General features: G+C 43.7%; 1 protein-coding gene across 1 annotated transcript in view; it reads right to left on the reverse strand.

Annotated features, from left to right (window-relative positions):
* Positions 1-1,588: 1,588 nt before the first annotated feature.
* The window catches only part of LOC115126950 (teneurin-2-like), a 408,099-nt gene continuing 385,439 nt past the window's right edge, over positions 1,589-24,248 (reverse strand). The window contains exons 29-37 of the mRNA XM_065018426.1: positions 19,517-19,752; positions 16,727-17,023; positions 15,343-15,900; positions 13,655-13,924; positions 9,234-9,644; positions 3,450-3,560; positions 2,929-3,196; positions 2,630-2,760; positions 1,589-2,335 (exon numbers count right to left, since the gene is read on the reverse strand). Coding sequence (XP_064874498.1) covers positions 1,589-2,335; positions 2,630-2,760; positions 2,929-3,196; positions 3,450-3,560; positions 9,234-9,644; positions 13,655-13,924; positions 15,343-15,900; positions 16,727-17,023; positions 19,517-19,752 — 3,029 coding nt within the window. The remainder of the gene's footprint in view (positions 2,336-2,629; positions 2,761-2,928; positions 3,197-3,449; positions 3,561-9,233; positions 9,645-13,654; positions 13,925-15,342; positions 15,901-16,726; positions 17,024-19,516; positions 19,753-24,248) is intronic.

The following is a 24,248-nucleotide window of genomic DNA, read 5'->3' on the forward strand; positions in this document are numbered from 1 at the left end:
TGTAGTAGTCTGAACTGTAGTATAGTAGTCTGACCTGTAGAATAGTAGTCTGAGCTGTAGTGTAGTCTGAACGGTAGTGTAGTTGTCTGAACTGTAGTATAGTAGTCTGAACTGTAGGATAGTAGTCTGACCTGTAGAATAGTAGTCTGAGCTGTAGTGTAGTAGTCTGAGCTGTAGTGTAGTCTGAACGGTAGTGTAGTAGTCTGAACTGTAGTATAGTAGTCTGAACTGTAGTGTAGTACAGTCTGAACTGTAGAATAGTAGTCTGAACTGTAGTGTAGTAGTCTGAACTGTAGTGTAGTAGTCTGAACTCTAGTGTAGTAGTCTGAACTGTAGTGTAGTTGTCTGATCTGTAGTTGTGTAGTCTGAGCTGTAGTATAGTAGTCTGAATTATAGTTTATTAGTCTGAACTGTAGTATAGTAGCCTGAACTGTAGTGTATTAGTCTGAACTGCAGTATAGTAGTCTGAACTGTAGTGTAATACTCTGAACTGTTGTGTAGTAGTCTGAACATTAGTAGTCTGACCTTTAGTGTAGTAGTCTGAACTGTTGTGTTGTACACTGAACTGTAGTGTAGTATTCTGCGCAGTTTTGTAGTAGTCTGATCTGTAGTATAATACTCTGAACTGTAATACTCTGTACTGTTGTGTAATAGTCTTACACATGTGGAGCTATTACAGTAGTATGATAATCTCACCAATTTCAAAATAAAACCTTGTGATACTATTTATGATATCCGCAAATATACAACAAAAAAATCCTCCAACATGTGTGTCTTAAACATTTTTGTTTTCTTTAGTTTGAAGTCTTTTAAAGGATCTCAGTGGTGTGAGTGTTGGTAGCTAGGATATGTTGCTGCAGTAGCTAAAAACAGTTCTGTGGTGGAGAATGGGAGGCCTGAGACAGTGAGATGACTCATCGTTTTACTCCATTTTACGTCCCTATCCTGCGGTGCTTGTTGCTGTTGGTGATTTTCTCTTCCGATCAGTGTTGTGATTGGCTGGGCCCTGTGGTGGCTCTGAATCCCTATTGGTCCCTTTACTCTACAAGTTCATTTCAGAGGCAGGCCCTTATCAGAGCACCCAGCACAACACAGCGCCACCATCAGTTCAGAGTCTGTCATTACGCCCTCATAGTGACCCTAAAAATATGGGTGAAAATATTGATTTATTTTTAAAAAAGGGGAATCTTAGTTATTAAGCAACAGTTTGTTTTTCAAGGTTCATGAGTGCCTTTCTCCACAGTCTGTTTTCAACATCAACAAAAAATAAAAAATAAAATAAACTTCTGTCTAAATGTTAGATTTTTTTGCCCTTGGCAGAAAAAGTTTAAAAAAAAGAAAGTTTTCTAGTATATTCTTCTTTTCAAAAGTCCCTGCAGCGTTCAGTGAGAAACCCCATTTGTTTTTTAAATTTTCTGTGGGGTTGGAGGGGAAAGAAGGAGAAGGCAGGGAGGGGTGGGAGCGAAGAGAGGAAGGAACTAGTAACTAGGACGAGGGAATGAAAGGGAGGAGGAGGAGAAGGGGAGGAGGAGAGTCAGTGAGAGAGAGAGAGAGTCAGCCAGTCCTCCATCCCAGTCCATGTGGGCTGTTACCTCTTGCCCATCTCGTTCTGTCTCAGGAACTGGATGTTGGTGCTGCTGTCAGCCAGTTCTGGGTACTGTTCCACAGGTAGAACATAATACCCGTCGTACCCCTGTACCCTCCCCGCGGTCAGCAGCTGTTGCTTCTCTCCCTCCGTCCACAGCCGGCTCCCCTCCTTCCCATCCTTGGCCCTCTGCTGCTCCCTCAGCCAGGCCCCAGCCAGGGCCCTCTGCCGGGCTAGTTCCAGCAGCCTCACCCTCTCCTCGTCCACCACGTCCAGCGCTAGCCCATACCGCACGCTGAGGGCTAACGACGGCACCGCAAACTCCACTGTGGCGCCACGGCGCGACCTCCCGCTCACAGTCACGTTGATCCCGCTCTCCAGCGCCATGCGTCCGCTGGTCAGCCCCAGCATCAGTAGATCACTATCGGCCGAACCGACTTTAACGAAGTAGTGACAGTCACATCCATCCTGCGTGTAATGCGTTCCGTCCAGGTAGATGGCGCCGTTGAGGACCAGGGACACCTTTCGGTTGTCGTCGGTTGCCATGGAGCTAACTGCCGCCACCACACGTCCTTCCTTCAATGCTAGCATCACTCCCCGGCCGATGATGGGCGTTGATGTGCCGAACCAGTGTCCGGGCTTGTCGCGGTGGTCGCGGGGGTCGCGGGGGTCCTTGTTAAGGAGCCGTCCCTCCAGGGCCATGAAGGCCTGGTTGTGGCGCTCCGCTGCCTGCTGCACCCCCGTTATCAGCTACAGGAGAGACAGGGGTAGGAGAGAGGTTAAAGGTCACTGGTCAACCAGAATAATGCAGACGAGGAAACACTTATACTGTCTGGTTTACAGCTACTCTCATCTATTCATGTCCAGATTTCACTGTAATCATTGAAGGTTCATATTACTGATTCTGTATTCAATGTCGCATCTAATTGGCATCCGACTCTGAGAGAAAGAGAGAGGACTGTTTATCTATAATAGCAGGCCGCATTTGGCTCAATATAATCAATATGGTGCAATGGAGCTGTAGGCTGTCCCAGGCCTTCTCACCTGTCCATTTTCACAGTCCTGGCTGGCCTGCAGCTCGTAGGGAGGCTCTACGAAGTAGAGGGTGTGACGGGGGAACCCTGGAATGATGTTACTGAGCTGGAAACCAAACATCACCAACCAACTCTTCACGTCTGGGGAGCAAAGACAACAGAATGAATGAAAATGACAAATAAAGAAAGAGAACTACACATTGACAATGATAACACAACGCCCCCCACTCAGCTCTCTCTCCTTTACCTTCAGTAACAATAATGCATGGGTTTTATAAAGCGCTTTTCAAGGATCCAAAGACGCTCTACCTGTGACGTAGTTCTTGATGTCCAACACGTCGCTGAGGGGGTTATTGTTCTTGAACATATACAGGTTGAAGGGTGCAGGGTCCTTGCCGATCTTGGGCCAGCTGGCATAGTCTGGCGAGGTCCAGCGGCCTGCCAGGACGTCATAGTCCCTCTGGGTGAAGTGGACCAGCTTGGTCAGGGTGTCATAGAGACCACCATGGAACCCAACCACCAGCTGGAACTCTGGGTTAGAGTCCAGGTACACCTCCCCGTACGCTGTGTACTGTACCTGGAGGCCACAACAAACACAGATGCATGTTTCACTTCAATTCACTACAACTTTATCCCCTCTTGGGGAAATTAGGAAAGACAAAGTTGGTTTATTTGTCCATTTTTGTATTTTTTATTTGAATAATCAAATTGACCTCTCTGGACATCATGTACTAACTTATCTTATCTTGGCTTATCTTAACATGCGGATGATGGGCCTTGAGATATTTAACAATCATTAATAGTATTATTATTACTGTCATCATGATTACCTGTTTGATCATTTGTCCGTTGCTGCTGAAGACAGCCAGTGGTGTTCCAGTGTTGTCTGAGGCGATGTAATACTCCTCTCCACTACTCACCTCCATAGCAAACAGATGGCCCTGAGAGGAAGCAGTATAGGCTTTACATCATAACTCACAGACAGTCACGTCACCATAACTAACAGACAGTCACGTCACCATAACTCACAGACAGTCACTTCACCATAACTCACAGACAGTCACTTCACCATAACTCACAGACAGTCACTTCACCATAACTCACAGACAGTCACTTCACCATAACTCACAGACAGTCACTTCACCATAACTTACAGACAGTCACGTCACCATAACTAACAGACAGTCACGTCACCATAACTAACAGACAGTCACGTCACCATAACTCACAGACAGTCACTTCACCATAACTCACAGACAGTCACGTCACCATAACTCACAGACAGTCACGTCACCATAACTCACAGACAGTCACTTCACCATAACTCACAGACAGTCACGTCACCATAACTCACAGACAGCCACGTCACCATAACTCACAGACAGTCACGTCACCATAACTCAGACAGTCACTTCACCATAACTCACAGACAGTCACTTCACCATAACTCACAGACAGTCACGTCACCATAACTCACAGACAGTCACGTCACCATAACTCAGACAGTCACTTCACCATAACTTACAGACAGTCACGTCACCATAACTCAGACAGTCACTTCACCATAACTCACAGACAGTCACATCACCATAACTCACAGTCACATCACCATAACTCACAGACAGTCACTTCACCATAACTCACAGACAGTCACTTCACCATAACTTACAGACAGTCACTTCACCATAACTCACAGTCACATCACCATAACTCATAGACAGTCACTTCACCATAACTTACAGACAGTCACTTCACCATAACTCAGTCACTTCACCATAACTCACAGTCACGTCACCATAACTCAGACAGTCACTTCACCATAACTCACAGACAGTCACTTCACCATAACTTACAGACAGTCACTTCACCATAACTCACAGTCACATCACCATAACTCATAGACAGTCACTTCACCATAACTTACAGACAGTCACTTCACCATAACTCAGTCACTTCACCATAACTCACAGTCACATCACCATAACTCACAGACAGTCACTTCACCATAACTCACAGACAGTCACGTCACCATAACTCACAGACAGTCACATCACCATTACTCACAGACAGTCACGTCACCATAACTCACAGACAGTCACATCACCATAACTCAGACAGTCACTTCACAGACAGTCACATCACCATAAATCACAGACAGTCACATCACCATAACTCAGACAGTCACTTCACAGACAGTCACTTCACCATAACTCACAGACAGTCACGTCACCATAACTCAGACAGTCACTTCACAGACAGTCACATCACCATAACTCACAGACAGTCACGTCACAATAACTCAGACAGTCACGTCACCATAACTCAGACAGTCACTTTACAGACAGTCACATCACCATAACTCAGACAGTCATTTCACAGACAGTCACATCACCATAACTCACAGACAGTCACGTCACCATAACTCAGACAGTCACTTCACAGACAGTCACATCACCATAACTCACAGACAGTCACGTCACCATAACTCAGACAGTCACGTCACCATAACTCAGACAGTCACTTTACAGACAGTCACATCACCATAACTCAGACAGTCACTTCACAGACAGTCACATCACCATAACTCACAGACAGTCACGTCACCATAACTCAGACAGTCACTTTACAGACAGTCACATCACCATAACTCAGACAGTCACTTCACAGACAGTCACATCACCATAACTCACAGACAGTCACGTCACCATAACTCACAGACAGTCACTTCACAGACAGTCACATCACCATAACTCACAGTCACATCACCATAACTCACAGTCACTTCACCATAACTTACAGACAGTCACATCACCATAACTCAAAGTCACATCACCATAACTCACAGACAGTCACTTCACCATAACTTATACACAGTCACTTCACCATAATTTACAGACAGTCACTTCACCATAACTTATAGACAGTCACTTCACCATAATTTACAGACAGTCACTTCAACATAACTCACAGACAGTCACTTCACCATAACTTACAGACAGTCACTTCACCATAACTCAGTCACTTCACCATAACTCACAGTCACATCACCATAACTCACAGACAGTCACTTCACCATAACTCACAGACAGTCACGTCACCATAACTCACAGACAGTCACATCACCATAACTCACAGACAGTCACATCACCATAACTCAGACAGTCACTTCACAGACAGTCACATCACCATAAATCACAGACAGTCACATCACCATAACTCAGACAGTCACTTCACAGACAGTCACTTCACCATAACTCACAGACAGTCACGTCACCATAACTCAGACAGTCACTTCACAGACAGTCACATCACCATAACTCACAGACAGTCACGTCACCATAACTCAGACAGTCACGTCACCATAACTCAGACAGTCACTTTACAGACAGTCACATAACCATAACTCAGACAGTCACTTCACAGACAGTCACATCACCATAACTCACAGACAGTCACGTCACCATAACTCAGACAGTCACTTCACAGACAGTCACATCACCATAACTCACAGACAGTCACGTCACCATAACTCAGACAGTCACGTCACCATAACTCAGACAGTCACTTTACAGACAGTCACATCACCATAACTCACAGACAGTCACGTCACCATAACTCAGACAGTCACTTTACAGACAGTCACATCACCATAACTCAGACAGTCACTTCACAGACAGTCACATCACCATAACTCACAGACAGTCACGTCACCATAACTCAGACAGTCACTTTACAGACAGTCACATCACCATAACTCACAGACAGTCACATCACCATACCTCACAGACAGTCACTTCACAGACAGTCACATCACCATAACTCACAGTCACATCACCATAACTCACAGTCACTTCACCATAACTTACAGACAGTCACATCACCATAACTCACAGTCACATCACCATAACTTACAGACAGTCACTTCACCATAACTCAGTCACTTCACCATAACTCACAGTCACATCACCATAACTCACAGACAGTCACTTCACCATAACTCACAGACAGTCACGTCACCATAACTCACAGACAGTCACATCACCATAACTCAGACAGTCACTTCACAGACAGTCACATCACCATAAATCACAGACAGTCACATCACCATAACTCAGACAGTCACTTCACAGACAGTCACTTCACCATAACTCACAGACAGTCACGTCACCATAACTCAGACAGTCACTTCACAGACAGTCACATCACCATAACTCACAGACAGTCACGTCACCATAACTCAGACAGTCACGTCACCATAACTCAGACAGTCACTTTACAGACAGTCACATCACCATAACTCAGACAGTCACTTCACAGACAGTCACATCACCATAACTCACAGACAGTCACGTCACCATAACTCAGACAGTCACTTTACAGACAGTCACATCACCATAACTCAGACAGTCACTTCACAGACAGTCACATCACCATAACTCACAGACAGTCACGTCACCATAACTCAGACAGTCACTTTACAGACAGTCACATCACCATAACTCACAGACAGTCACGTCACCATAACTCACAGACAGTCACTTCACAGACAGTCACATCACCATAACTCACAGTCACATCACCATAACTCACAGTCACTTCACCATAACTTACAGACAGTCACATCACCATAACTCACAGTCACATCACCATAACTCACAGACAGTCACTTCACCATAACTTATAGACAGTCACTTCACCATAATTTACAGACAGTCACTTCACCATAACTTATAGACAGTCACTTCACCATAATTTACAGACAGTCACTTCAACATAACTCACAGACAGTCACTTCACCATAACTTACAGACAGTCACTTCACCATAACTCAGTCACTTCACCATAACTCACAGTCACATCACCATAACTCACAGACAGTCACTTCACCATAACTCACAGACAGTCACGTCACCATAACTCACAGACAGTCACATCACCATTACTCACAGACAGTCACGTCACCATAACTCACAGACAGTCACATCACCATAACTCAGACAGTCACTTCACAGACAGTCACATCACCATAAATCACAGACAGTCACATCACCATAACTCAGACAGTCACTTCACAGACAGTCACTTCACCATAACTCACAGACAGTCACGTCACCATAACTCAGACAGTCACTTCACAGACAGTCACTTCACCATAACTCACAGACAGTCACATCACCATAACTCACAGACAGTCACGTCACCATAACTCAGACAGTCACGTCACCATAACTCAGACAGTCACTTTACAGACAGTCACATCACCATAACTCAGACAGTCACTTCACAGACAGTCACATCACCATAACTCACAGACAGTCACGTCACCATAACTCAGACAGTCACTTCACAGACAGTCACATCACCATAACTCACAGACAGTCACGTCACCATAACTCAGACAGTCACGTCACCATAACTCAGACAGTCACTTTACAGACAGTCACATCACCATAACTCAGACAGTCACTTCACAGACAGTCACATCACCATAACTCACAGACAGTCACGTCACCATAACTCAGACAGTCACTTTACAGACAGTCACATCACCATAACTCAGACAGTCACTTCACAGACAGTCACATCACCATAACTCACAGACAGTCACGTCACCATATCTCAGACAGTCACTTTACAGACAGTCACATCACCATAACTCACAGACAGTCACATCACCATAACTCACAGACAGTCACTTCACAGACAGTCACATCACCATAACTCACAGTCACATCACCATAACTCACAGTCACTTCACCATAACTTACAGACAGTCACATCACCATAACTCACAGTCACATCACCATAACTCACAGACAGTCACTTCACCATAACTTATAGACAGTCACTTCACCATAATTTACAGACAGTCACTTCACCATAACTTATAGACAGTCACTTCACCATAATTTACAGACAGTCACTTCAACATAACTCACAGACAGTCACTTCACCATAACTTACAGACAGTCACTTCACCATAACTCACAGTCACATCACCATAACTCACAGTCACTTCACCATAACTTACAGACAGTCACTTCACCATAACTTACAGACAGTCACATCACCATAACTCACAGACAGTCACTTCACCATAACTTACAGACAGTCACTTCACCATAACTCACAGTCACTTCACCATAACTCACAGACACTTCACCATAACTCACAGACACTTCACCATAACTCACAGACACTTCACCATAACTCACAGACAGTCACATCACCATAACTTACAGACAGTCACTTCACCATAACGCACAGACAGACACATCACCATAACTGGGTGATAATAGTTATGAGATTAAAGTAATGATAGTTTCCCTGACTCTTTTAGGCTATATCACAATAAGTTAAATAATGATAGTGTCCCTGACTCAGTTAGGCTATATCACAATAAGTCACAGATGGTGACATCACCATTAATGTGTGATAATAGTTATGCGAAATACTCTGTAATGATAGCATCACAACAACTTGGTTATATGACAACCACAACACCTTGGTTATATGACAACGATAACAAGGTCATAAGACAATCACAATGAACAGTAGTTAGCACATGTAGCCCGTTGATGAACACACGTTTCTCTAATAATCTGGTAGCCTACCTGCAAGTCATAGTACAGTGAAGAGATATCTGAGCTGGAGTGGTTGAATATATGTGTGACTCTTGCCGGGTGGTTCAGATCAGCGTAGAAGAACTGGAGGTGTTGTCCCAGACTGGTCCGAGTGGACACTCTCCTGCCCAGTCCGTCATAGCGGTACTGGACGCTCCAGCCTCCCGGTAGCTTGTTATATGCTCTAAGGAGCTGGCCCTTGGAGTTGTAGTCAAAGACATCCGAGCCTCGCTGGCTCAGGAAGCCGTCCTCATCCAGACGGTACTGAACGTCACCCAGGCGCGTGATGCGGTCTCGTAGGTCGTAGCGGAGCGGCGTGAGGCGGGCGCTGTTCCCGGGGTTGAGGAGGTGCAGGTTACCGTTCAGATCGTAGCTGTAGCGCCACGTGGACCAGTCGTTCACCTGGAGGCATAGAGAATGAAAAGAACTTTGACACACCTGAAGTCATCTCTTTAATACCAAACCTGAAGTCATCTCTTTATTTTTTTGTTGTATTTTCTTATCTTGTTGTATTTTCTATCTCTCTCCAATTTCGTGGTATCCAGTCTTGTCCCATCACTGCAACTCCCGTACGGACTCAGAAGAGGCAAAGGTCGAGAGCCGTGCTTCCTCTGAAACACAAACCTAGCCAAGCCACACTGCTTCTTGACACAATGCCCGCTTAACCTGTCTAGAACTGGGGAACCCCGTTCCACTAGCGGAACCCCCCCTGCAACAGCCAGTGAAAGTGCAGGGCGCCAAATTCAAAACAACAAAATTCTCATAATTACAATTCCTCAAGCATACAAGTATTTTACACCATTTTAAAGATACAATTCTCGTTAATCCAGCCACAGTGTCTGATTTCAAAACGGATTTACAGCGAAAGCACCACAAACGATTATGTTAGGTCACCACCAAGCCACAGAAAAACACACCCATTTTTTCAGCCAAAGGAGTCACAAAAAGCAGAAATAGAGAAAATTATTCACTAACCTTTGATGATCTTCATCAGATGACACTCACAGGACTTCATGTTACACAATACATGTATGTTTTGTTTGATAAAGTTCATATTTATATAAAAAAAATCTGAGTTTACCTTGGCGCGTTACGTTCAGTAGTTCTAAAACATGCGGTGATTGTGCAGAGAGCCACATCAAATTACAGAAATACTCCTAATAAACATTGATAAAGATACGACTATTATACATGGAACTTTAGATAAACTTCTCCTTCATACAACCGCTGTGTCATATTTCAAATAAACTTTACAGATAAAGCAAACCATGCAATAATCTGAGTACAGCCTTTAGACAACAAAGCAGCCAAAAAGATACCAGACATTGGGTAGTCAACATTACTCAGAAATGGCATTTTAAATATTCACTTACCATTGATGATCTTCATCTAAATGTACTCCCAGGAATCCCAGTTCCACCATAAATATTTGATTTGTTCGATAATGTCCATCAGTTATGTCTAAATATCTTCTTTTGTTAGGGCATTTGGTAAACAAATCCAAAAGCGCATTCCGTTACAGCCCATAGAAAAAGTTCCGTTACAGCCCATAGAAACATGCCAAACTAAGTATGGAATCAATCTTTAGGATGTTTTTCACATAAAACTTCATTAATGTTCCAACCGGACAATTCCTTTGTCTGTACAAATGAAGTTGAACGTAGCTACCTTTCACGTAAATCGCGCCAGACCGAGGCTGTTGCACTCTGCCAGACCACTCACTCAAAGAGCTCTTATGAGCCCCTCCTTTAGAGTAGAATCCTCAAAACAGTTTGTAAATACTGTTGACATCTGGTGGAAGCCTTGGGAAGTGAAACATAACTAATATCCCACTCTATCTTCAATGGGGGCTGAGTTGAAAAACTACAAACCTCAGATTTCCCACTTCCTGTTTGGATTTTTCTCAGGTTTTTGCCTGCCATATGAATTATGTTATACTCACAGACATCATTCAAACAGTTTTAGAAACTTCAGAGTGTTTTCTATCCAAATTCACAAATTATATGAATATTCAATCTTTTATGGCTGAGTAGCAGGCAGCTTAATTTGGGCACGTTTTTCATCCAAGCTACCCAATACTGCCCCCTACCCCAAAGAAGTTAACCTGGAAGCCAGCCGCACCAATGTGTCGGAGGAATCACCGTACACCTGGCAACCGTGTCAGTGTGCATTGCGCCCTGCCCGTCATAGGAGTCACTAGTGCGCGATGGGACAAGAACGTCCCTGCTTGCCAAACCCTCCCCTAACTCAGATGATGCTGGGCCAATTGTGCGCTGCCCAATGGGTCTCTCGGTCGCATGATCTTTAGTGGCACAGCTAACACTGCGATACAGTGCCTTAGACCAATGCGCCACTCGGGAGGCCGAAGTCATCTCTTTAAAATCAAACCTGAAGTCATCTCTTTAATACCAAAGGTGAGTAGACAAATCAACTGCCTATGCTCCTTATAGGAACCAAGGGCTTTGTCATGACTCTCCTGTGACAATCTGAAGGATCAGGTTACAGTGGGTCGTCTCACTGTACGGTTACCGTACTGCTTTCTCTCGTAGAGGGGGAGAGCGGGAAGTCGGCTGTGACGTTGTAAATACAGAAACTCCTTTCCCCACTCTGCCAAGATGAAAGTTGAGAATCACTTTGTTACTACAGAGAAAGCAGTACGGTAATCTCAAAAGGTTTTCTAATGTAACAATATTTCTGTATTCCAACCATTTGGAATGGTTTGTGGGTATTTAAACAATAATCATGTCCAAACTTTACTGTGTGGTAATATCATTAAAGATGTTATAACGGAAACATTGTAACTTTAAGAGCTTTCACAATGTATATATCAGATGTACATCTGCATTTTGTGGAACGTATATGAAACTATTTGTGAGAAGATGTAATGTGATGGCCTTCTAAATGAGATACTTGTTTAGATATGAAGTTTTAACTAGTCAGTGGCCACACCCCGTGAGTACAGACATTTACATCTGCGTCATGAAAATGCCCCCTTTTCTACTCTAGTATAAAATCCACTTCCAACAAAATGTACATTAGACCAGAAAATACGGAGCTGTCGCTAGATGTTGAAATGGTTGGCAATTTAAACTAGGGTCAAGATAATGCCGGGATGAGGTCCCCACGTTGGAAGGGCTATCACTCTTTAGACCAAAACACACCAGGTGAAGCTGGTGTGTGAAGTGGTTTAAACTACAACTTTACCAAAGGACAAGTTCAGAAAACACGAAGCAGTAGCTACATGTTGAAATGGTTGGCAACTCGACAAGAGTAAAAACCCAGGGACGAGGTCCCCACGTTGAAATGGTTGGCAACTCGACAAGAGTAAAAACCCAGGGACGAGGTCCCCACGTTGAAATGGTTGGCAACTCGACAAGAGTAAAAACCCAGGGACGAGGTCCCCACGTTGAAATGGTTGGCAACTCGACAAGAGTAAAAACCCAGGGACGAGGTCCCCACGTTGAAATGGTTGGCAACTCGACAAGAGTAAAAACCCAGGGACGAGGTCCCCACGTTGAAATGGTTGGCAACTCGACAAGAGTAAAAACCCAGGGACGAGGTCCCCACGTTGAAATGGTTGGCAACTCGACAAGAGTAAAAACCCAGGGACGAGGTCCCCACGTTGAAATGGCTAATAAATCAACAATCTAAAGAACAATTATTCAGGTTGCAGCTGTTTAAATACTTTAGTCTGGTAACCAGATCCATTCTAAGAACATTTCCAAATGGTACTCAGAAGTATCCATTATAACAACTACAACCACGAAAAAAGACCTTGGGACTCCTGGGGAACACACCCCTTCCCTTTGTCTACCATATCGGCTTAGCCCACTAGGAACTTTTCTATCATGTCAGTAACCAATGTGTGTGTGTTTATGTTATTCTGTGATTGATTAAGATTAAATAAATAAATAAGCCAATTTGTATGTCGCTGATTCATGATCTAGGCTAAGGTTTGCGATATTCAGAATATGACTGATGAGGTAATAATACATAAATAAGTGACTGTAATTGATAATATATGAAAATATCTGAAGAGTTATATTCTGTAAATTCACACTCTATAAACAATTTTTTCCTGTGGTGTCCCGACTTCCTAGTTAATTAAAGTTACATGATTAGTTTAATCGCGTAATTAAATTACACACAGAGAATTGATTTGATAATATACACTCTTCACATTTAATGATAGTCAAAGCTTTTGACAGCTTAAATCAGGTAATTGAACATAGAACAATCTATAACTGAAGTGTAAAGTGAAAAGGAAAAACATTCTCTGTATTTGCAAAGAAAACCAACATTTAATGAAGACCAATGTTTCAGGAAGGGGTCTGTAGTAATCTTCTAGGATTGTGATTTGGTGCTCAACTACTGCAGGACTAGTATCACACTGGACAAGTCAGATCTCCTACCTTCACCCCGCTGAGCTGTCCGTCCCCGTCATACTCATAGCGATACTGTGTTGTGTTGGCGTATGGTCCAATCTTCAGCTCTCGCTTCACCACGCGTCCCATACTGTCGTACTGCACCGTCATCCAGTACATCAGGGACCTGAATATCTCGTACTGCACCTCCTTGATGCGCCCGTGGGTGTCGAAGTGCTTGCTGAGGGTCATCACAGCCGTGGTTATGATCTGGTTGATGTCATAGTAGATCACACCAAACTTCCCAAAGTGTTCCACCTGTAGCCAAGACAACAGTCAAGAGTTAAGTCAAAGATTGTACAGAGGGTCTAGGTCCCACTTTAACTAGATAGTCCAGTATAGATGATTTATGCTTAGTCTATCAACTGTAACTGACATCCTGCAATGGGTTGGATTGGGTTGTTGCTGGAGCTAGGGTTTAGGGTTTGAGTTGTTGCTGGAGCTAGGGTTTAGGGTTTGAGTTGTTGCTGGAGCTAGGGTTTAGGGTTTGAGTTGTTGCTGGAGCTAGGGTTTAGGGTTTGAGTTGTTGCTGGAGCTAGGGTTTAGGGTTTGAGTTGTTGCTGGAGCTAGGGTTTAGGGTTTGAGTTGTTGCTGGAGCTAGGGTTTAGGGTTTGGGTTGTGGCTGGAGCTAGGGTTTAGGGTTTCAGTTGTTGCTGGAGCTAGGGTTTAGGGTTTGAGTTGTTGCTGGAGCTAGGGTTTAGGGTTTGAGTTGTTGCTGGAGCTAGGGTTTAGGGTTTGAGTTGTTGCTGAAGCTAGGGTTTAGGGTTTGAGTTGTTGCTGGAGTTAGGGTTTAGGGTTTGAGTTGTTGCTGGAGCTACGGTTTAGGGTTTGAGTTGTTACTGGAGCTAGGGTTTAGGGTTTGGGTTGTGGCTGGAGTTAGGTTTGGGTTTGAGTTGTTACTGGAGCTAGGGTTTAGAGTTTGGGTTGTGGCTGGAGTTAGGTTTGGGTTTGAGTTGTTGTTGGTGCTAGGGTTTAGGGTTTGGGTTGTGGATGGAGTTAGGTTTAGGGTTTGAGTTGTTGCTGGAGCTAGAGTTTAGGGTTTGGGTTGTGGCTGGAGTTAGGTTTGGGTTTGAGTTGTTGCTGGAGCTAGGGTTTAGGGTTTGGGTTGTGGCTGGAGCTGGAGCTGGAGCTAGGGTTAGGGTTGCTGCTGGAGCTGGAACTAGGGTTAGGGTTGTGGCTGGAGCTAGGGTTGTGGCTGAAGTTAGGTTTGGGTTTGAGTTGTGGCTGGAGCTAGGGTTTAGGGTTTGGGTTGTGGCTGGAGTTAGGTTTGGGTTTGAGTTGTTGTTGGTGCTAGGGTTTAGGGTTTGGGTTGTGGCTGGAGTTAGGTTTGGGTTTGAGTTGTTGCTGGAGCTAGGGTTTAGGGTTTGGGTTGTGGATGGAGTTAGGTTTGGGTTTGAGTTGTGGCTGGAGATAGGGTTAGGGTTAGGGTTGTGGCTGGAGCTAGGGTTGAGGGCTAGGGTTAGGATTGTGGCTGGAGCTAGGTTTACAGTTGTGCGTGGAGCTATGGTTAGTTTGGATTGTGGCTGGAGTTGAGGGCTAGGGTTAAGGGTTAGGGTTGAACTAGGATGTGGACATGAAGCTAGGTTTAGGGTTAGTGTTGAGGGTTGGGGTTGAAGCTAGGGTTAGGGTTGTGGTTGGAACTAGGATTAGGGTTAGTAGTATAGTTTTCTACTCACCTTTCCAGAGATCTCGTCATAGCGGTAGAGGTCCACAGGCAGAGGAGTCTCACTGATGACTGGCTTCATACTAGCGATACGGAAGCTGTTGTCATGGTAAGTGTAGTCAAACCTAGCATTCACCATCCCCTCCTCACTGAACCGGTAGATCTGCTTGTCAATCAACGGACCCATCTTACGGTAACGTATCGTACAGGAGAACCCACCGCTCTGTAAGTTCACCATCTTCAGCACCCCAGCTGTCTCGTCGTAACCGAATGTCACCACGGTGCTGTCGTAGAGGATCTCAGCTAGCTTGACCAGCTTGCCGTACTTGTAGAGGACACGTCGACCGGTGCCGAGGTAGTGGGTGGCCTGGGGGCGGCCGTCTTCGCTGAAGTCGTGGATGATGGAGGCGTTGCTCTCCGGAGGGTTGTAGGTGTTGCGGATGTAACCGATAGAGACGTGGGTGGACATGGTGTGGCGAGCTACACTAGGCATGGTGACAGCCGTGACTCGCCCCGAGGCGTCAAACTCAAATATGTACTGTCTCTGGCTCTGCAGGAGAAGGACCATGGACTGGAGAGAGCGAAGGAGGGAGAGAGGAGAGAGAGAAGGAGGGAGAGGGAACATAAGTCATCATCATCACCAATAACATCATTTTATGAACTTTTCACTTCTCTCAACCAGCCTGTTTTTACTATCCCTGCTACAGGTGCTATGTTGCACTCACCCTATCCAGGTGGCTGTAGCTCCACACAGATGATAACAACAGTACCAGTAACAGTACCAGTAACAGTACCAGTACCAGTAACAGAATCAGTAAAAGTACCAAAAACAGTACCAGTAACAGTAACAGTAACAGTACCAGTAACAGTACCAGTAACAGTAACAGTACCAGTAACAGTAACAGTAACACTACCAGTAACAGTAACAGTATCAGTAAAAGTACCAATAACAGTACCAGTACCAGTAACAGTAACAGTACCAGTACCAGTAACAGTATCAGTAAAAGTACCAATAACAGTACCAGTACCAGTAACAGTAACAGTACCAGTAACAGTATCAGTAAAAGTACCAATAACAGTACCAGTACCAGTAACAGTAACAGTAACAGTACCGGTAACAGTATCAGTTAAAGTAACAGTACCTGTAACAGTAACAGTACCAGTACCAGTATCAGTAAAAGTACCGGTAACAGTAGCAGTATCAATACCAGTAACAGTACCTGTACCAGTAACAGTATCCATAAAGGTACCAATACCAGTATCAGTAACAGTACCGGTAACAGTATCAGTTAAAGTAACAGTACCTGTAACAGTAACAGTAACAGTACCAGTACCAGTATCAGTAAAAGTAACAGTACCGGTAACAGTACCAGTACCAGACAGTGCTATGTCCTCACCTTATCCAGATAACTATAGCTCCACACCTTGCCATCTATGAATGACCGTGACAGAATACGTCCCTGAGGGTCAAACTCTGTCCTCTCGCTCATACTGCCCCTCTGCAGCCCCACCAGCTGACCCGTGGTTGAGTATGACACATTCACCACCGCCAGGCTGCTGCTAGGCAACCACATGGCGGGACGGCCCTGCGTGTCGTACATGATGCGGAGCGTGAACTTGCGGTGGTCGTCGTAGATCTTCTCTGTCCGAGTGTTGCGGTCGAAGTCGATGGAGAGGAGGTTACGACCATGTGCCTGGAGGAAGATAGATAGTGATGAAAGGGAAAGCCCCCATGAAATGGACAAAAATGAATGGCAACATATTGCCATTGGACGAAACATATACATGATTGCAAATACCACTCAAATGGACCGCAGTTCATTCAAAGCTTATGGCAAATGCCAAGTGTCATACAGCAAAAATCCCAAAGAGTGAGAGCATGCTCCAACGTAAATTTTCATATTGCAAATTAACATAAAGTCAAGACCCAAGGGTCAATTATTATTTTTTGTTTTTCAAAAAGTACAACTTCTTCTAAAAAAGTGCTTTCTGGACCGTTTTTCGAAATCTTTTTGATTTGTTTTTGTCAATAATACATATATAACAACCATATGAACATACCTTTATCTTATTTTATTGAGTTATATGTTTTGTCCATTTGTAATATACTATCATAGGAAGTCAAATGTCAGTGAACCATGGCCAAATGGCATAAGGAATGTCCAAATGCAATATATAAGTATTGAAAGTGCCAAATCAGGATATTATGTCCATTTGCCATATATGATCATAGTCATAAGTCGGTTTCCAAACCCAAAAGCCAGTGAACCATGTCCAAATGGCATAAGAAATATCCAAATGCCATATATAAGCATTGAAAGTGCCAAATCAGGATGTTATGTCCATTTGCCACATATGATCATAGGAAGTCAGTTTCCGAACCCAAAAGTCAGTGAACCATATCCAAATGGCATTTATACTGACCAAATGATATATATCACTATGTTAAGCCCTGAATCAACATAGAAGGTCTATTTGTCATGTTTTATGAGAGAGAAGTGGGACTCTGTCGTTTTTAAAATATTTTTTGAAAAACGTCCAAAATGACCAGGGGTGCCCTCTATTGGTTAGGCACGGGTGGGGGTGCTCCCTTCTTGGCCATGGACCCATTGCACCCCCTAAAGTTATTAAAAACCATTTAACAAAATGCTCCTGGTAACCTGTTCCAATCACCAGGTGCACGGCTGTCCATTTACAATGTCTTACAATGGGCATTTACCATCATGAATTTGACATGCTCTAATATACTGCAAAAAATACCCAATTGACTGGCCTGTTGAACTCGGGATGGCCGGGCAGTGATAGTGGTTCCTCTCCATCGCTCATTGGTGTTGATTTCAGCGTGTCAATTTGGTGATGGTTTATCACTGTTTAAACTTATTGCAAATGTACTGTCCGTTTGCAATGTGTTTCAATGGGCATTTACCATCACGAATTTGGCATGCTCTAGTATACTGCACAAATGCCCAATTGACTGGCCCATTGAACTTGGAATGGCTGGGTAGTGATAGTGGTTCCTCTCCATCGCGTGTGTGTGTGTGAGTTTTTCTTGGACATCTGATGGGAGAAATGACTGATTTACAGTTCATGAGCGTTGCCTAATCACACATATGCTGTTTTGGAAAGGTATTACCTTTTTAACCCTTTAAAACAGCCCCTATGACCCCAATTTAAGGCACTTCCGGTTGGCACAGGAAGCTGAATTGACATTGTATGATTTCTTGTAAATTACGATAGATAAATGGCTGTTTTTTCCCCTGACACTGTAGGTTCACATACTTTGACGTGAAGCGGTCAAATTAGCACTCTATGACCGTTTTTGACCTTTAATCCCAGAAAATGGGCCTTAACTCAAAAAGTGTTGAGGCCTCGACGCCATCTTGTTTCTGGGCTAACAGCCCATTTGGACAAACCTGTGCTCACAGAGTTTCGTCTTCAAAGTATTTTCTGTTTAGGAGAAATGGCCATGTCACTGGTGATGTTTTGTCCATTTGCGATAAGCAGCCACTCGCCATCTGGTGGAATATTCCCGAACAGCGGAAAAATGACCAAAATGAACAAATAAATAAAACGGAAACCACATGTCCGAGAGACTTCATTCGGGAGCTTCCCGGAAGATCTGGCCATGGGGCATGGACCGAGGCCATCGGCCTATTTTAAAAGCATACGCGGACGTCTAGTAAGGGACCGTACATTTGCAATATGGAGATCCTCATCAATCATACTGCAAATGTCGAAGAGTGCCCTTATGTATGTAATCTCTGTAGCCAGAGTCAGTGATGTCATCTCTGTAACCAGAGTAGTGATGTCATCTCTGTAGCCATAGTCAGTGATGTCATCTCTGTAGGCAGGTTCAGTGATGTCATCTCTGTAACCAGAGTAGTGATGTCATCTCTGTAGCCAGACTCAGTGATGTCATCTCTGTAGCCAGACTCAGTGATGTCATCTCTGTAGCCAGAGTCAGTGATGTCATCTCTGTAGCCAGAGTCAGTGATATCATCTCTACACACAGAGTAAGTGATGTCATCTTTACACAGAGTAAGTGATGTCATCTTTACACAAAGTAACTGATGTCATCGCTACACATAGAGAAAGTGATGTCATCTCTACACATACTGTAGAGTATGTGATGTCATCGCTAATGATTAAATGACACACAGAAAGGAAGCGAGGTCATCTCAGCTCACCCTCAGCTTCCTGCCAAACACAGTGACCTTCCCTTTGGTCTGTTCCTTGCGGAGCCGCCACTCAATGGAGTTGAGTCCGTTGTCTGTGGGTAGTGTGATGTTCCTACGGCCAATAGTAGGACTGACCGATCCGGCCAGGATGTGGGGCTCAGTGTGGAAGCTGATGCCCATCCCATTGGCATACATCACCCGCAGGGTGCCGTTGTTACACAGCTGGTAGCTGTTCCTCACCTGGTCTGTAGGGGGCGATGGGGACAAGGAGAGAGAAGGGAGTTGTCATGTGCACTTTTACTGGCGTCTTCCTCTGTTATGTTTACATGCTGAAAAAAGAGAAAGTTGCAGATTAAATTGAAATGGATTTTCGCTGCCCTTCACAAGCAGAACTTTTTCCTTGAACAAAAACCTAACAATTTGTCATCTGATACATTTGGCAACTTGTCAGTATCATTTCTGATCAGGCAACTTGTCAGTATCATTTCTGATCAGGCAACTTGTCAGTATCATTTCAGATCAGGCAACTTGTCAGTATCATTTCTGATCAGGCAACTTGTCAGTATAGTTTCTGATCAGGCAACTTGTCAGTATCATTTCAGATCAGGCAACTTGTCAGTATCATTTCTGATCAGGCAACTTGTCAGTATCATTTCTGATCAGGCAACTTGTCAGTATCATTTCTGATCAGGCAACTTGTCAGTATCATTTCTGATCAGGCAACTTGTCAGTATCATTTCAGATCAGGCAACTCCACACTCAAAGTGACTCATAATGAAAGTACATGTGCATCTTGTTTATTGAAGAGCTTGCAAGCTTGGTAAATGAATAATCTGGCACTCAGTCATTTCAATTTTTTCTATCCCCCACTCAAACACTCAAAAACCATGTTCCCCTTTAACTGTGCGTGTGCATGAGCGCAATAGCCCCTAGACTGCCGTACAGAATAAATACTGTATCAGCCCACGGAGAGAAGAACGAGATTGAACTTCACTCAACTTCTAGTTTTCCCTGTTAGTTAACTCTATCAAGTCTCATGTAATGTAGGCCTACATTGAACACCACACATTGGCAGCTATTGTAGGCTGAATGATAGAACAGCTATTTCTCTGGTAAAACCTCTTTGGCCTGGGGCAGTATTTTGACGTCTGGATGAAAAGCATGCCCAAAGTAGGATATGCATATAATTGGTAGATTTGGATAGAAAACACTGATATGAACTGATATGGCAGGCAAAAACCCGAGGACAAACCATCCCCCCGCCAAAAACAATGTATAGCCTACCACTGTTTCCAATGTCTGTCATGTTTATTATGAGATGAAAACCTCCCAGATTGCAGTTCCTAGGGCTTCCAATATATGTCAACAGTGTTTAGAAAGAGTTGCAGCCTTGGTTTTGGAAAAATGAGCTAGAATTTGTAGTTTTTCTAAGTGGCTCCCATTTTGGCTGTAGTGTTTTCATGCGCATGGATGAGAGCGCGTTCTTTGTTGTTTATCTCCGGTAAAGACAATAACAATTCTCCGTCTTAAATTTTATAGTTTATTTTTGTATTAGGGTACCTGAGGTTTGATTATAAACGTTGTTTGACAAGTTTATTGGTAATGTTTGGGATTCATTTTGTATGCATTTTGAAGGAGGGAAACCGGTGGATTATACAATGAAGCACGCTAGTTAAACTGAGTTTTTGGGGATATAAAGAAGGACATTATCAAACAAAAAGACCATTTGTGATGTAGCTGGGACCTTTTGGATTGCCAACAGAAGAAGATCTTCAAAGGTAAGGCATTTATTATATCGCTAATTTGTGGCACACCTGCCTGGTTGAAAAATGTTTTTCATGCTTTTGTATGCGGGGCGCTGTCCTCAGATAATCGCATGGTGTGCTTTCGCCATAAAGCCAGTGACTGGATTAACAAGAATTTTGATGTTTGGCACTTGTATTTTCATGAATGTTAAATATTTCTATTTCTGTCATTTGAATTTCGCGCTCTGCAATTTCACCGGATGTTGTCGAGGTGGATCGCTAGCGGAATGCCTGCGCAAGAAAGGTTCAAATGTTAGGGGATGCATTTGATGGTAGGCCACTCTGGTAGGTCTACATTATGATCAAATAGCCACAATAGCCGACTTGACCACTGATTTCCTCAGTGTTCATAGTAAACGCACTCTGGAAATTGCACAGAATCTTCACAAAATTCCTGAAATTTGGTCAGTGCTGAGAAAAATTTGAGGGAACATTGCTCTTAAACATAGAGTTGGAAGTTTACATACACCTTAGACAAATACATTTAAACTCAGTTTTTCACAATTCCTGACATTTAATCCCAGTAAGAATTCACTGTTTTAAGTCAGTTAGGATCACCACTTTAATTAAAAAATGTGAAATATGTGTATAGAGAATGATTTATTTCAGCTTTTATTTCTTTCATCACATTCCCAGTGGGTCAGAAGTTGACATACACTCAATTAATATTTGGTAGCATTGCCTTTAAATTGTTTAACTTGGGTCAAACGTTTCGGGTAGCCTCCACAAGCTTCCCACAATAAGTTGGGTGAATTTTGGCCCATTCCTCCTGACAGAGCTGGTGTAACTGAGTCAGGTTTGTAGGTCTCATTGCTCGCACACACTTTTTCAGTTCTGCCCACACATTTTCTATAGGATTGAGGTCAGGGCTTTGTGATGGCCATTTTGCCACAACTTTGGAAGTATGCTCGGGGTCATTGTCCATTTGGAAGACCCATTTGCGACCAAGCTTTAACTTCCTGACTGATGTCTTGAGATGTTGTTCAATATATCCACATAATTTTCCTACCTCATGATGCCATCTATTGTATTCTTTTGTGTGACGTGCACCAGTCCCTCCTGCAACAAAGCACCACCACAACATGATGCTGCCACCCCCGGTGCTTCATGGTTGGGATGGTGTTCTTTGGCTTGCAAGACTCCCCCTTTTTCCTCCAAACATAACGATGGTCATAATGGCCAAACGGTTCTATTTTTGTTTCATCAGACCAGAGGACATTTCTCCAAAAAGTACGATCTTTGTCCCCATGTGCAGTTGCAACCTGTAGTCTGGCGTTTTTATGGCTGTTTGGAGCAATGTATTCTTCCTTGTGAGAGGCCTTTCAGGTTCTGTCAATATAGGACTTGTTTTACTGTGGATATAGATACTTTTGTACCTGTTTCCTCCAGCATCTTCACAAGGTCCTTTGCTGTTGTTCTGGGATTGATTTGCACTTTTCGCTCCAAAGTAAGTTCATCTCTAGGAGACAGAACGCGTCTCCTTCCTGATCGGTATGACGGCTGCGTGGTCCCATGGTGTTTATACTTGCGTACTATTGTTTGTACAGATGAACGTGGTACCTTCATGCGTTTGGAAATTGCTCCCAAGGATGAACCAGACTTGTGGAGGTTTACAATTTTTTTCTGAGGTCTTTGCTGATTTATTTTGATTTTCCCATGATGTCAAGCAAATAGGCACTGAGTTTGAAGGTAGGGGCCTTGAAATACATCCACAGGTACACCTCCAATTGACTCAAATGATGTCAATTAGCCTATCAGAAGCTTCTAAAGCCACAACATAATTTCTGGAATATTTCAAGCTGTTTAAAGGCCCAGTCAACTTAGTGTATGTAAACTTCTGACCCACTGGAATTGTGATACAGTGAATTATAAGTGAAATAATCTTTCTGTAAACAATTGTTGGAAAAATGACTTGTGTCATGCACAAAGTAGATGTCCTAACTGACTTGCCAAAATTATAGTTTGCTAACAAGAAATTTGTGGAGTGGTTGAAAAACGAGTTTTAATGACTCCAACCTAAGTGTATGTAAACTTCCGACTTCAACTGTATAAAGAAATCTAAACAGTGTCTGATCTGGTCTAGCCTCTGGAAAGCGACAGGGTGATTGAGGGTCTTCTTCTCTATCGGAGGCACAAAAAGCAACAGGGTGATTGAGGGTCTTCTTCTCTATCGGAGGCACAAAAAGCAACAGGGTGATTGAGGGTCTTCTTCTCTATCGGAGGCACAAAAAGCAACAGGGTGATTGAGGGTCTTCTTCTCTATCGGAGGCACAAAAAGCAACAGCGTGATGACAACGTTGTGATTGAAGATAAGATAACAGTGATTCTCCGCCGACGCAAAGGAAGAGCCTTTTATTTCATTTACCAATGACAGGGGATCATACACACACACACACACACACACACACACACACACACACACACACACACACACACACACACACACACACACACACACACACACACACACACACACACACACACACACACACACACACACACACACACACACACACACACACACACACACAGTGGTTTTGAGCCTCCATCACCATAAACGACAGTAATCCATAAAGCCAATTTGTTATAAACCTCCAGGCAGCGTTTTACCAACACTTCAAACACACAGAGATGGCTTTCTGTCGACTCTGCAGTAGACTACCCTCTCACTATTGGAAAAATCTCTTTGTAATAAAAACACAGAGAGAGAGAGAGAGAGAGCGGTGGCGAGGAAGAGAGAGACAGAGAGAGATGGGAGTAAAGCAAGCTTTCAAAACCAGTGTCTCAGCACAGCAGACCAGAACACTGTGCTGTAATACCCCCAAAACACACATGGAGACACAGAGACACACACACAGACACACAGACACATACAGAGACACACACAGACATACAGAGACACACAAATAGACACACACCCACACACACACACAAAC

The sequence above is a fragment of the Oncorhynchus nerka genome, linkage group LG5 (genome assembly GCF_034236695.1).
Source record: "Oncorhynchus nerka isolate Pitt River linkage group LG5, Oner_Uvic_2.0, whole genome shotgun sequence".
Classification (NCBI taxonomy): domain Eukaryota; kingdom Metazoa; phylum Chordata; class Actinopteri; order Salmoniformes; family Salmonidae; genus Oncorhynchus; species Oncorhynchus nerka.